Source organism: Pipistrellus hanaki (assembly GCF_964339955.1).
Source record: "Pipistrellus hanaki genome assembly, chromosome: 4".
Classification (NCBI taxonomy): domain Eukaryota; kingdom Metazoa; phylum Chordata; class Mammalia; order Chiroptera; family Vespertilionidae; genus Pipistrellus; species Pipistrellus hanaki.
The window spans coordinates 60,933,262-60,948,527 of NC_140506.1; the positions used below are offsets into that span (position 1 = coordinate 60,933,262).

General features: G+C 34.6%; 1 protein-coding gene across 2 annotated transcripts in view; it reads left to right on the forward strand.

Annotated features, from left to right (window-relative positions):
* COMMD10 (COMM domain containing 10) overlaps positions 1–12,711 on the forward strand; it is a 104,317-nt gene extending 91,606 nt beyond the window's left edge. For both annotated transcript variants that reach the window (XM_084882853.1, XM_084882856.1), the window contains 2 exons: positions 10,350–10,409; positions 11,482–12,711. In XM_084882853.1, the coding sequence (XP_084738979.1) occupies positions 10,350–10,409; positions 11,482–11,520 (99 nt within the window). In that variant the 3' untranslated portion in view covers positions 11,521–12,711. The remainder of the gene's footprint in view (positions 1–10,349; positions 10,410–11,481) is intronic.
* The last annotated feature ends 2,555 nt before the right edge of the window (positions 12,712–15,266 follow it).

A 15,266-nucleotide genomic window follows, 5' to 3' on the forward strand; every position in this document is an offset into this window, starting at 1 on the left:
GGAGGGCAGTAAGGGTTGACCAGGCCTGCAGGGGAGGGCATTTAGGGGCAATTGGGCCAGCAGGGGAGCAGTTAGGCATCAATCAGGCTGGCAGGGAAGTCGTTAGGGGATGATCAGGCTGGCAGGGAGAAGCAATTATGGGCAATCAGGTAGGCAAGTGGTTGGGAGCCAACAGTCCTGGATTGTGAGAGGGATGTCCAGACATCCCTCAAGGGGTCCCAGATTGGAGAGGGTGCAGGCTGAGCTGAGGGACAGCCCTCCCCATGCACGAATTTTGTGCTCTGGGCCTCTAGTCTATATATATATATATATATATATATATATATATATATATATATATATGAGGTTAGTATGCAGAGTGTCTCCACAGGAGTTCGACTGGGAGACCAGGAGTTCTGTTGCTCACTATGATGTACAGGAGGCGGTGTGGAACAAAGGAAAGCTCTGGCTGGCAGCCGGGGAAGGAAGGCCCCAGCTGGAAGTTGGAAGGCCTCGATAGGCCCTGATCACCGGCAAGGCCTAGGGACCCTACTTGTGCACAAATTTTGTGCACTGGTCCTCTAGTAGACAACAAATATACAAACCAATGAGTATGTCTGTGTTCCAATGAACCTTTATTTACAAAAGCTGACAGCTAGCCAGAATTTGCCTGTGGACTAGAGTTGACCAACTCCCGGTCTACATTTAATTGACTTCCTCACTAACCTCTAGTCAACTGGGGTTAGCTTCTCCTCACCAATCCACCAAAAATTCTTCTGCCAGTGTCAGTAACATTCTCCTTGTCATTGAATCTAAAATGTATTAGTTCTTTTCTCTGTTGATTCTTGGGAGCCTTTCATACTTAAATAACGCTTTCCTATTTAAAACCCTGTCTTTCCTTAGGGTCCATAATAGCATGTTTCTAGTTTTTATCCTACCTCTCAAGGCATTCCTCAATTTTTGTGTTTTCAGAGCTCCACTTTTTTATAGCTCCTTCCTTAAATAATGGGGTACTTCAGGGATCTGTTTAAAATTTATATTGTTTCTAGAAGAGACAAATTTATAGGCACAAAAAGTATATTGCTGGTTGCCTAGAACAGCAGGGAGTGGAGGGGGGAGGCAAGGATAGTTAGGAGTGTTGGTAGGTGATAGCTAAAGGGTATGGGGTTTCTTTTTGGGCCGATAAAAATGCTCTAAAATTAATTGTAGTGATAGTTGTATAATTCTATAAATATACTAAAAACTGCTGAATTATTTACTTAAAATGGGTAAACTGTATGATGAATCAGTATTTCCATAAATATGTTTTAAAAATTATAAGTTAAATTCTCTCTCCAATCTTATTATTTTCCAAAAATTAAAAATGAAACCCATGCTCCACCATTTACTCAAGTACAGACTGAACTATCTGCCAATAATTCTATTTGTGTTGAATTCATAGTAATATTCTCCAAACACTATATATCAAATGTAAAATAGAAACTTAATTTATGAGCGCCTGATACACTCAGTATTATAAAAAATATCAATGTATTTAGAACCATTTCGGTTTTTAGAAAATGCATTGTTAGTTCATTTGATGATTCCAGGAGAGTTTTGCAAATTGTAATGTGTTAATTAGGTTAGCAGGAAATTAATTTGGATGAAAAAATGAGCTTAGTCTTCATCTGTCACCATTACCAGTTAAACATCTGTAATGGAACAACATGATTATAAGTTAACAATTTCTTCTAAACAGTTACTGCCTTTATTGATCCCATAATTGAATGAGTTACTGTGTGTGCCTGTTTTTCAGACTTTGGGCCCTGTGTGTTGAGGGTAAGATAGGGGGTGTCTCATTATTATGTTAAGGTTAACAGTGGATTTTCAGGTGTCCTCCTATATGATAAATTCAGTACCTTTCATAACAGGAAGCAAATGCTGAAATTATCCTTTTGATTTTGCAGAAATAGAGCTTTCAGTTAGCTTAGAAGAGACGTAAATTATAACTAAAATGAAATTAATACTCATTTAGGTGCACATATTGGTTCTCTTTTCCTTGAACACTGACCATGAAAGCACAAAATAGAAAAAAATTAAACCAACATATGTTTTTAATTACCTTTTATTAACACTGCAAATTATATTAGGTTATTTAATTTAGGATGCAAAATACACACTGTAGCTCTTGAAAGTACACACACCTCATCTAAATTTATGTGTATGAAGACAATAAAGTGATTTGATGAACAAATGGCATTGAACTCATAGTCTTTAAAACTATATACTGGCAACATAATATGGTTTCTGTTTTGTATCTGGAATTCCTCAGCTAGGATACTAATACACATTTTGAAAAGTTAAGTAATGCAGCTCTTCTAAATCTGTAATGACAATACTTCAGTAATCAGATAAGTACTTATAATTAGAATAAAGTATAATTTCCCAAAAAAAGATAGCATCACCTATAATATTTATTATAGGAAAAAGCTCCATTTCATAGTTCTCAGTGCTAATCTTAATATAATTTCTCACTATATATAAAGAGCTTCATGTAATCATATTCAAAACCTCTTATCTTGCTGATTATATTCAGCAACCATAGCTAAATATTTCAGTGCCAAAGCTGAAAATCATAATGACATATCAGCATACACAGAATAAATTACAATTAATGAGTACTATATGAGGTGCATTTTTATTGGCTCCAAGTTTGCGATCTACTCATGCATAGGGCATTGTAATTTTTAAGAGGACAGAAAATGGTGATGATATGACTGCCAAACACATTGTATTGTCTATACAAAAACAAAGTAATATTTTAGCAAGAATGAAAAGGGCATATACTGATAATGGGTTAAATGTTTTAACAGCTGAAATAGATACTCTGATTACACACTTAGTGAGTGTATTTCATGCAAAGTTTTACATAATTTTTTTTTCACAGTAGAAAATCCTCAGGGAGATTCTTTATTTCATTCACTTCCTACTTGTAAGGTAGTAGTGTTTTTTCTTTTACTAGTATCCTCCGCTCATGATTTTCTAGGTGAAAAGATAATTGTTTCATTTCTAATCCTGATATCCAATTTAAGTTTAAAAGCTAAGCAGTGTAAATTTGCTTTAATTCTTATCTGGTTTATATCTGTATTATTTAGAGGCTATTTCGGCTTAGATAATTTATGGAGAGACTAATACATTTCTCTCTTGGAAAATGTGTATGTGTTCTTAATTCCTAACTAATGGGAAAGCAAAGGACATTTTTACTGTCAGCTTTCATCAAGTTAGACCTCTCTGAAGACCTCACTAGATTGTTTCCATGGAAATTTTGCTAATGGCTATGTGCAACATTATCCAGGTACTTGTAGACAGGATTACAAATTAAAGATGAAAAGGAATGGGTGAACAATACATCTTCTCTTTTAAGAAATTGGCAGGATGTTAATCTTTGCATTTTCATTTTTACTTCGCAGTGTTTTCAGATAGGGTGCAGAAGTTTAAGTTTGGTATTATTATTATTAATGCATGAGACCAGCTTAGACAATTTAAGTAATTAATTTCCTAAATGGCTTCTGAGTTGTAATCTTATATGTATAAGGCAGAAGAAAGAGAGTAAGTCTTCTAGTCTGTGTATGTTTAGTTAACAGTGTTAGTGATTATAATGGGTTTTACTGGAATATGGAAGACTGAAGGCATATTTAAAAATAAGCCACCAGTTTTGTTGCCTGTATACTAACATACTAAACTACTTTGATCCATGTAATAAATGCCCACCATATATTACCACATATCAGATAGAAAACACATGATAATCTAGTGATACTCGTCATTTATGGAACATATACCTACCCTAAATATTGGCGTTCCTAAAGAGGGTTCAGCTCCAGGTTACACTCTCTTCTCATACTGCATTCTTTTCTAAGGCAATTTCATCCACGATTACAATTTTAAATATCAATTTGTCATTAACCCTCAAATGTTTATCTCCTACCTAAGTCTCTTTCCTGGCTTTTCAGAATTATTTAACGTTTTCAGAGAAATCTCATAGACACCAAGCTAATTATGCGGTCTGAAACTGCACTTTTGATTCCCCCTTCCAATCTTCTCTTCTAGAGTTTCCTGTCTTAGTTACATCTATCTAATTTCTCTTGCCAGAAACCTGAGAGTCATTCTTGACTTTTTATATTCCTTCTACCCCTCCACCCCACCTCAAGTCTGTTACTAAGTGCTATCTCTTCTACCTCTAAATCAAATCTGAAGTTTCCACACTTCTCTATCACTACTGGCATTACATTGGCAGGGAAAGTCATTGTTCTAATAGTATCGTAGTTGCTTTACTCTATAGTTTTAACACCTAAGTATTTTTCTCTAAAAGTTTTTGTTGTTGTTTTTAAACTTTATATAAACAAAATCAATTGGTATGCGTTCTTCAGTTCCTGTCTCTAACACTATGTTTGCGAGAGTCATACAAGAACTAGTATTTAGCTATAGTTTATTTTAATGTCTATAATATTTCATTGTATTACTGTACTACAATTTGTTTATATAGTCTTCTGTTAAAAGAAAGTTTTGTTACTTCCGTTTTTTGGTTCTTTTGAATAATGGTACTATCAATTTTCTTTTACCGATCTCATGGTGCCCAAATGGGTACAATTCTGTTGAGTACAGTATTATACTTAGGAATGAATTTCTGGGTGTAGGTTGTGCATATATTTATATATTTAGTAAATATTGCCAAACAAGTTTCCAGAATGGTTATACAAATTTCCATCCCTCCCAGCAGTATGGTTTCTAATATATTTTCGTATGTTTTTGCTATTTGGGCATCCTCCTCTGTGAAGTGTCTGTTCAAGTCTCTTGTCTTTTTTCTTTTTTTCCTTTAACCAGAGAATACCTGTCAATCCAAGGCATTCTTGGATACCTTTCTCACCCGGGGAAACTGCCTGGAAGTCTACCAGGAGAAAGCCTGTGTTCCTAATTATTAATTCCTCCACCTCTTGCATTACACCACTAGCCAGGCCTCCAAATCATTCATATTAGCTAGAGTGTAGTCTCTTTGGACAATCCATTTGGCATCACAAGAATTTTCTGATAGTTTCTTCCTTCTCCCAAGTCAAACACTACCACCCAGGTGGCTTTTTAAAAATTTGGGATATAATTGACATAACATTGTGTTAGTTTTTGATGTATAATATAATGATTTTACATATATTTTTGTCCATTTTTAAACTGAGTTTTGTCTCTTTTATTGGTTTGTAGGGATTTTTATGTATTTTAGATGTGAGTCTTGGCAGCTAACCTTTTGACTCTTTCGATGATGTGTTTTGATGAAATCTAATGTATTCTAACTTACCAATTATTTTCTTTATAGTTAGTATATTATTTACTAACAGCTTACATGCAACTAAAGATTACATAGTTAGTATATTTTCATGTCTTTTTGAAGAAGTCTTTATATACCCCAAAGTAATGGAGATATTCACTTATACTTTCTTTTAGTTTTTTGTTTTACCTTACCTATTTAGAACCACAGTTCATCTGAAAGTAGGAGACCACATGAGCAAAAACAGGGAAGAAAGTATGGGATATGTGGGAGATAGTGAGTACATCAGTTTGGTTGGAATATGGGTTTTTGGAAGGTCTTGTGGGAAATAAAACTAGTAAGTTAGATCAAGGAAGATTGCTTAGAACAAAGGAGACTAAAAAAATGTTACCCTGCTCTATACTGGAGGTATCATTAGCAGTGGCTTCCATCTTACTTTTGTCTCAAGAGGGACCGTGCAATTGTGTGGATGACACAGTACAAATCAACCACCCTCTTTAGCTCCAATAAAACAATAACAAGAACAAAGTGAAATAAAACAAAACTATCTTATTTAAGTACTTTATTTTTATGTTTAAAAGGTATTCATTTATGTGGAGGGCATGTATAACAATATCTTGGCCTAGTTAGATATTATAAAATTACTTCTTTTTTTAAACACACACACAAATCTAGCCCTAACTGGTTTGGTTCAGTGGATAGAGCATCGGCATGTGGACTGAAGGGTCCCAGGTTCGATTCCAGTGAGGGGCATGCACCTCGGTTGTAGATACATCCCCAGTGGGGTTGTGCAGAAGGCAGCTGATTGATGTTTCTCTCTCACCAATGTTTCTAATTCTCTATCCCTCTCCCTTCCTCTCTGTTAAAAAAACCAAATAAAATATATTTTTTAAAAAACAAATAAATAAATAAATAACCCACAAATCTAGTAAGTTTTTAACGACAAGTGTTGGCGAGGTTGCGGAGAAAAAGGAACCCTCGTGCACTGCTGGTGGGAATGCAGACTGGTGCAACCACTGTGGAGAAAAGTGTGGAGTTTCCTCAAAAAACTGAAAATGGAACTCCCATTTGACCCAGTAATCCCACTTCTAGGAATATATCCCAAGAAACTAGAAACACCAATCAGAAAGGATATATGCACCCCTATGTTCATAGCAGCACAATCTATTGTACAATAGCCAGAATTTGGAAACAGCCTAGGTGCCCGTCAGCAGATGATTGGATCCAAAAACTATGGTACATCTACACAATGGAATACTATGCTGCCATAAAAAAGAAGGAATTCTCAACATTTGCAGCAACCTGGATGGAATTGGAGAACATCATGCTGAGTGAAATAAGCCAATCAATGAAAGAGAAACACCACATGACCTCACTCATTTGTGGATGATAAAGAACATTATAAACTGATGAACCAAAAGATAGATATAGAGACAGTATATCAATAAGTAGACTGTCAAATTATAGCAGGGAGGAAGATGTGGGGGAGATAATAGATCAACCGAAGGACTTTTATACATGCATATAAGTACAACCAATGGACACAAAACTCTGGGGAGGGAGGAGATGTGTGGGAGGGAGGGAGGGGGGCAAAAAAAAATCAATAAAATATATTTTTTTTAAAAAATCTAGTAAGTTTTTAAATAATAGCAGTATCCACTGATAATTCTGTTGAATAAACAAGCAACTAAAAGCCCTCCCAGAAATACTTTTTATGAATTATCTAGTCATTATATTCCTTTGGAAGACATTATAAACTCTTTGTTCTTTCTCTAACATGTTTTTACTTAAAATACAATTTTCCTTGTATGAACATATCCTTTTACCTGGTTACTGGAAGAATGAGGATGTAATGTTCTTGTAAACTTTTTTCTTAAACACTTGACTATGTAAAAAAGTGAAGTACTGCCCAGCTGGCATAGCTCAGTGGTTGAGTGTCATGGTTCGATTACTGGGTAGTAGATCATGGTTTGATTCCCTGTCAGGGCACAATCTTCAGTGTGGAACCTGCAGGAGGCAGCCAATCAATGATTCTTTCTCATCATTGATGTTTCTATCTCTCTTCCTTTCCCTTCCTCTCTGAAATCAATAAAAATATATTAACAAAAAAATAAAAATATATTTTTAAAAAAATGAACCATATTATCTAAAGGTGTGTATGTACATATATCTAGATATATATGTTATATGTACATATATTAAAATAAGTAAGATTAGAGTTGTTTAGTTTAAAAGTGGTTTTATATGGTTGACAAATTGATGATATATTTGATAACTTTCAAATGTAGTTTTATGCCACTAAGATATTTCTCTTAGTATTATATAATTACAGGCCCAGTGCACGAAATTTGTGCACTTGGGGTTGGGGGTGGGGTTCCTTAGCCCAGCCTGCACCCTCTCGAAGTCCACGAGTCCTTGAGGGATGTCCAACTGATAGCTTAGGCCTGCTCCCCGCAGAAGCTGGCAGTCGGACATCCTTAGTGCTGTCGCCACCACTGCTGCACTCGCCAGCCATGATCCCAGCTTCTGGCTGATCAGCACTACCCCTGAGGGAGTACAGTAACCACCAGGGGGTAGCTCCTGCATTGAGCGTCTACCCCCTGGTGGTCAGTGTGCATCATAGTGACCGGTTGTTCTGCTGTTCAGTTGATTTGCATATTAGCCTTTTTTATATAAGATAGGCTACATCTTATTATCCAGATGATCTTTCTGACTTTTTTGAGGTGGGAAGATGGGGTAGGACCAACTAGTCAAGTCTCATTATCTAATGACAGTGATAGACAGGAAGCAAGTGAATAATTAAATCCATTGTCAAATTCAGCCTATAAAATGATTTCATCCAGGATTGTCTACATCTTCCTCCAGAAAACCTGCTATTAGAGTTGTTACTGATAGCTGAGATATGGAGGGTTTGGATTCTAATATATTTACTCCTCTTCTTCCCTTAACAAAGATACTAATGAACCCGAATTTGGTTTAAAGTCCAGGGCATTATAAAGTGTTGGAAGATATATGTAGAGCTAGACAATCCAAAGAGACGCACTCCTTAAATACAAACAATTGAACTCTCATCAAACATAATGCTTTTCTTACATTCTTGTTGGGTCTAGATTACCATTGCTTTGTGTCCTGACAGTAAACTGAAAAGAAGTTGTTTGAAAACATAACTTCCTTAATGGACAGACCCTTCCAAAAATTTTTGAAGGAATAAACAATAAAATTAGAGACTTGATTCTGGTTTGCTAATAAGCAAATTTGTGACTTTCTAATTATATTCTCAAGGATTGAAAAGTTGGTAAAATATCACAGATTTTATAAAAGGGATGCTAGGAGTATTTTCCTCCTTAAAATGTCATGGAAAAGTTTTTTATCAGGACCATTCCTAATATTTTCAGGCCTGAAGCAAAAGTAAAAATGGAGCCATGGACTATACAGATAGTCCTTGGGTTACGACATACATCCTTCCATGGTTACACCACCATCTCCCATTTATTTATTTAAAAAAGTTTCATCATTTCGACGTATATACATATGAGCTTTATGTTTTTTATTATTTATTTACCACAAGTAAAGGTCAGGAATTTATCTTTCTTTTAAATTTTTTTTTTTTTTTTTTTTTTTTTTTTTTTTTTTTTTTTTTTTTACTGTTTCACTTCATTACTGCTGTGTGTGTGCTCCAGGTGAGTGACGTAGGTGCTTATGTAGGTGGGTTCCGACTTACGGTGAAAATTGTTACATCATGCTGTAGGAACAGATCTCTGATATAACCCGAGGACCTACTGTATGTCTAAATTTAGAATCATAAATAAAGCTACCAACCTGTTAAATGAAATTGGTCTTACTCCTTTCTTGATAATATACCTTAATAGTGTCCTAAAAGGCCAGATTTGAATTTAAAATTTTAGACTCTTTGGAGTTTTGTGCCAGAACATGGCAATGTGGGACACAGGCCAGCTCCCCTTTCATTTTTAGCCTTTCATTTTTAGCCTTAACTTAGGCTCCATTGCCACCTTCCTAAAGAACAATTGCTCTTGGCCACTCCAAGGATAAACATAAATTCTCATATTCTAAAGATAATCTCTTTGCATATAGACATGAAACACTTAAAACCACTTTTATATTCTCCCTTATTCTTTTTTTAGAATTTTAACTTTTTAAAAAATATATATTTTATTGATATTTTTACAGAGAGGTGGAAGGGAGAGAGATAGAGAGCTAGAAACGTCGGTGAGAGAGAAACATCGACCAGCTGCCTCTTGCACACCCCTTACCGGGGATGTGCCCGCAACCAAGGTACATGCCCTTGACCGGAATCAAACCTGGGACCTTTCAGTCCGCAGACCGACGCTCTACCACTGAGCCAAACCGGTTTCGGCGAATTTTAACATGTTTTTATTGATTTCAGGGAGAGGGAGAGCAAATAGAAACACCAATGGTGAGAGAAAGTCATTGGTTGGCTGCCTCCTCCCTTATTCTTAAGGACTTCTCTAAGTCATTGTGGGTTAAAAGGAAGGAACGTGTTTAAATCCCAGCTCTGTAGCTGTTGTGTTAATTGTTAACTTTTGCTGAGTCTGTACATTGAAAAAGGTAGCAATCTCAGCATGTTAAGATCATAACTGTTAGCTGCTTAGAGACAGCAGCAGTGCTGATGTGAGGCATTAATGGCTGGATGGATCCAATCAGATATGCCGCCCCCGGTGTCTTTATGTAATGGCATTTACCAGATTTCAAATGGACTGCTGAGAAAGATGAAATATAATCTCATGTATTATCTCTGTCTTGAAAAGATAGATAATGAAATTGTTCTCTTGCTGGCATCTATTTTATTAAACTTTGCCGTTTCAACTAAAGAACAGATGTCTCTATAGAGTTGAAACCTCTTGCTAATGTGGAGTGTTATTAAGTGCATTTTGAGTTCTAGGAACAATGATATTAAGTAGAGCAGGTAACATTTATGTTGTATTTCTTTTAAACCTCCTCAGAATAAGATGGCATATTTGGGGACTAGCTGGATAGGAAAAAACTATAAATTGTGTACAACTAAATTCTTTTTTCTTTTTCTTTCTTATAGAGTCTGGAGAAAGTTCTTGTGGAATTCAATCACAAGGAGTTGTTTGATTTCTATAACAAGGTTAGTATTTTAAAAGTAATTTCTAAGAAGTGGGGTTTTTTCCCCCCTAATGTTTCCTTTATTTATGAATTCTTATTTTTATATTCCCTATTATGGAACTAAGTTCTTTAACTTGACTTGTAAACACCTTATGTTTCACAGTAGGAAGCATTGCTGAGATGAGAATCTGACAAACTAAATCAGGAAGAAAATGGAAATGGTTTTAATTAAAGCAATAGGAGTATTGCTGTAAACAATAAGTAATGACTTGTGTGGTAACTAGCCACACTGGCACATTAGATATAAAGTAATGTTAAATATTTTAATTTCTGTTTGCAAAAGAAAAGGAAGTTGCCAGGCCTTAAAGATTTATCTTTGAGTATTTTTGATGATTCTTTCCAAATACTGATTTTGTAATCCAGGAAATTCCTCCACACACACACCTTTAAAAATCATATATAATGAGCATTTAAATGAAACAGCTGGGTGTACTTAAAACAGTAGTATTTAGAAATCCTCTTTTACAAATTTGAAAATTTAGCAAGCACTAATTCTGATATCACCACAAAAAAAGAAAAAAAAGTACCGTATTTTTCGGACCATAAGACGCACCGGACCATAAGACGCACCAGTTTTTAGAGAAGGGAAATGAAGAAAAAAAGATTCTGAAACAAATAGTGTCCTAAAATATTTTATGTGCATTAAAACCCAACATCACAGTCATAAACACATGTAATCAATCCTGTAAAGTAAACAGCAGCATTTAGAACCATTTTAGAGCTGGGCAAGCACACAGAGACTACACAGAGCCGGGCAAGTAAAAAAAATTTTTTTTACAGTATATGTGTAGGCTATATTTGGACCATAAGACGCAGGGACTTTTTCCCCCCACTTCTGGGGGGAAAAAAGTGCGTCTTATGGTCCGAAAAATACGGGTAAGTGGTGTATTTATTGCTGTGAATGGATTTAATAAGCATAATTTCCAGTGTCATCTTTTCCCTTCTACTTGCATGTTTCTAAACAGCACTTTATATAAATTTCTCTTTCTTTACCAGCTCTCTCTCTCTCTCTCTCTTTTTGTCTTTGTAAATAGCTAGAGACCATCCAGGCACAGCTGGATTCTCTTACCTGATGTTCCTGAAGACCACTTTCTGCATCACACACCTGCCACCTCATCATTTTGCTTTGAAGACAGACTGCCAGGTTGTGTTTTCTGAAGGATTCAGTAGTTTTCTTCTTGTAAACTATATGGTTTACCACTTCTAAAACAAATAATAGCTAAGGAAAATATTTTCTGAGGACTAAGATTCTCATATACATTCTCTAGTTCCGTGAGCCAACGGCAAGCAAGCAATTGTTAAGAATACTTTTGCTTTCAAAAAAACAAAAGTGAACACCATATTGCTTTCACTGTCATATTTTTGCTTTATTGCCTAGATGCATTTTTTACATATTATACTTGATGATACCTTCAGGTATCAAGGAAAGTCCATGGATATAAGGTACACTGAGTACCGTAGAATACAGAACTTAACAATTACATTGATAAAAATAAGAAAGCAGCCCCATGCATTCAAACACATTACAGTATATTTTCCTGAATGAGTATACTTAGCTTTGGAAATAATATAGGAAAGAAATTAAAAATAGAGCTGGTAGTAGCTATTCAGTGATTCCAGTGTGAGCTTCTCTGCACATTTTTACTTTTTTCTGAGTTTATTGATTTAATAACAGTTCAGGGTTTGGTATGCTTTTCTTTCTACTACAGATTAATAATGATTCATTTCATAATATGGGAGACAGATATAAATCATGAAGAAAAAGAATTGTAATGAGTGCTGTAGGATTATCCTTAAAATTTCAAAACATAGCTTTTACATTCTCTTTTTGTAAATGTGTTAATTCATTTCATTCAATAAAATGTTTGTCTCAGAAGTAGTTGAACTAAAGTGCACAATACTTTATGCTATGAATATATATAAATATGAGCATGTCTGTCTGTAAAAAAATATCGATTGAATTTATTGTTTTCAGAAAGTCAGAGAGGGATGGGGAGAAAGAAAGAGGGAGAGATTCAAAATGCCTTTTCTTCACATGAAGGAATTTTATTTCAGAAATGTCCTAAACAAAGAGCCATTGATATTAAATTACATTCTTTATATGAGGTATCTGAGTAATATAAGTGTTAAATGTCTCCCAAATAAATATTCAATAGATATAATTTATTCCCTGATTTATATTTGTGCTTTTATGTTGTTGCTTATAAGAATTGGCAGTTTGGATTATTTCAGTATTTCAGAAAATAAATGTTGTAGTTGCTGTCCATAGTTGATTGATTTTAAAAGTTTTTAAACTTAAACTTCCATTGACAGGATATCTGGAAGACATATTTTTAATATAATGAGATTGGTCTCCATAGGTATTTTGTGGGATAGATCTGTCTTATTTGTTTATACGCTGTTCTGCCAGACCATAGAGAGAACTTCCTACTATAAATATTTTGATAAATATATTTTTAGACTTCTTATGTACAAATAAACATATATCATCTCAAGTTGAATTTGTTAGGCTTTCCTGACCATATGGATAGGTAGAAGTTTTCGTTGGTTTCATGGCCAACTTAACTCCTAATGTAGGTATCTAGATTGAATGTGACAGTTCAAAATGAATTTTCTAATGGTAGCTCATTTTATGCCCCCTAAAAGAGCTGGTTTTATAGTTTCAAAGTGTATATCTAAACCTAAACAAATATGTAGTAAATAGTTCAAGGAAGTCTGATCACAGGCATTGAAGACAGGACAAGTAGAAGGTCTAATTCCAACTAAGAACATATGTTTTCTTGAAATATATTTAATTGCAGGTCATTTTCTTCCATAAGGCACCACTTTTGTTTTGATACACAAGTCAAAGAAGATATCATTCCCCAAAAGTATTATCTACATGTTATTTTTTAATAGAAATAATATGGGTGAGAGGATAAGTAGGGACTTGAACATACTATCTTAACAAATAAATATGCCTTGCATGAGTGTTTGACATGAGGAATAAAAGTAGAATTACTTGTTAAAAAGGAACTAATGTACTATTTCTATACCTATTACAGATAATACATATAATTCTTCAATTATAAAATATGTTTATTTTTAATTAGGAGATACCAAAAATTATACGTAACCTAAATTTATAGAATCACATAATTCAGAAATGGCCATTAGTGAAATTTCAATAGATTTTATGGAAGTTTTTTTTCTATCCATATATCCATATATGTGGTATTTATTTCTGTAGCATCACTTTTACTTTAATTTTTGCCAGCCACATGGAAACTGGAAATTATGTTTCCCATCCTTTGCAGCTACTGCAGCCATATGACTAGGTCTCACCCATGAAATGTAAGTGGAAATGATACTCATCTTCACTTTTCTGTATCTCCAAATCTGAAACATAGATTTGGAGATGAGTGAGCTTTGACTGAGCAGATTATTCCTTAAAGGTAGGGAGCAACAACATGGAAGGAAGCTGGGTCCATGATGTCCTTATGGAGCAATCTTGATAAACTTAACACACTATCTCCAGCCTGTTAACATGATAAATAAAATATCTTGTTCTAACAAGTATATTTGGAATCTTAATATAGCAGGTTAGCGCATAGCCTAACTAATACGGGGGTAACATGATTTTAAGTGGCCAGTAATTTAGAGCATTTATATTTTTACAGTGAGATAAATATTTTATGTCATACAGTTCAAATATATATGAATGTTAAAGAGAAATGGGCAACTTTAGGCTAAATTCACAGCTACTGGGAGGATATATTCACCCTACTTCCCCAGTGTGTTTCCATGGAAGGAAAACTTTGAGAAATTATAGGTTACATTGTAAATTTCTCAGAAAAAAAAATCTTTACATAATCCCTTTTCCACTGTTGAAGAAGAGACTTGTTCAGACTCATTACTCAGAAGCTGCTCAGGAATTAGAATTTAAGTTTAGTTGAGTCTATTTTGCTTCCCTGAAACTTTGTCATTATTATGCAAATAGTTCTACTCAATACACCAGCTTCCTTTAATGCTAATATTAGAAACACATTTATTTGAGAGGTTTTATAGTAAAGTTTAATGGCCTATATAAATTTGGAGAATTTCAAGATTTTATCATTGCTTCCTTGCCACTGTGCACTCCCCCCCTTCTCGAATCTTTAAAAATGTCTCTTGCTTTTCTCTGAATTGTAAGGTTGTGCTAGCTGACTGGTAGCCCATGATTCAGATTGAAATGCTGGTAGTTTTCATAGCCTGCTTTGTTTGTTTTATTGGAAATGGAAAGTCGTTAGTTTTTGTTTCAAAAGAAATAGTCTGCAAAGACAAGAAAGTTGAAGTGGGGCCAGTCTATCAATATGTGAGGAAAGGATGCTACAGGATTAGAGAAAAGGTTTTAAATCTCTAAGGCAGAACAAATAATGAATATATAATAATGTCCCCTTTGTAAAACCAGAGTTCAGTCATTTTTAGCATCTTTTAATGAGAATTTGTGAATCTCATTTTATAAAATACTTGTATTTTTTTTTAATATTTCTTCAAAGGAATCTAAGTAAGGGAAAGAAGGGAAAAGCAGTTAATAGTAAATTTAATAGTTGCATTTATTTCTGAAACTGCATTTTAAAGAATACAATACATCCTACCTGAATTGTTTGAGGAAAAGCCAGTAAGGTTTTTCTCATCTATAATAAATGTAGATGTGCTGTGAGGCATGGAGCTCAGTGATTTCTCAAGGTCTTTTCCCATGTCTCCTTTCTTCTGAGATTCCAAGATTTCTTTTGTGCTATTTCTAATTCATATTTCAGATTCTTCCTACAGGTTCAGCCAGGATACTCATTAACAAAGC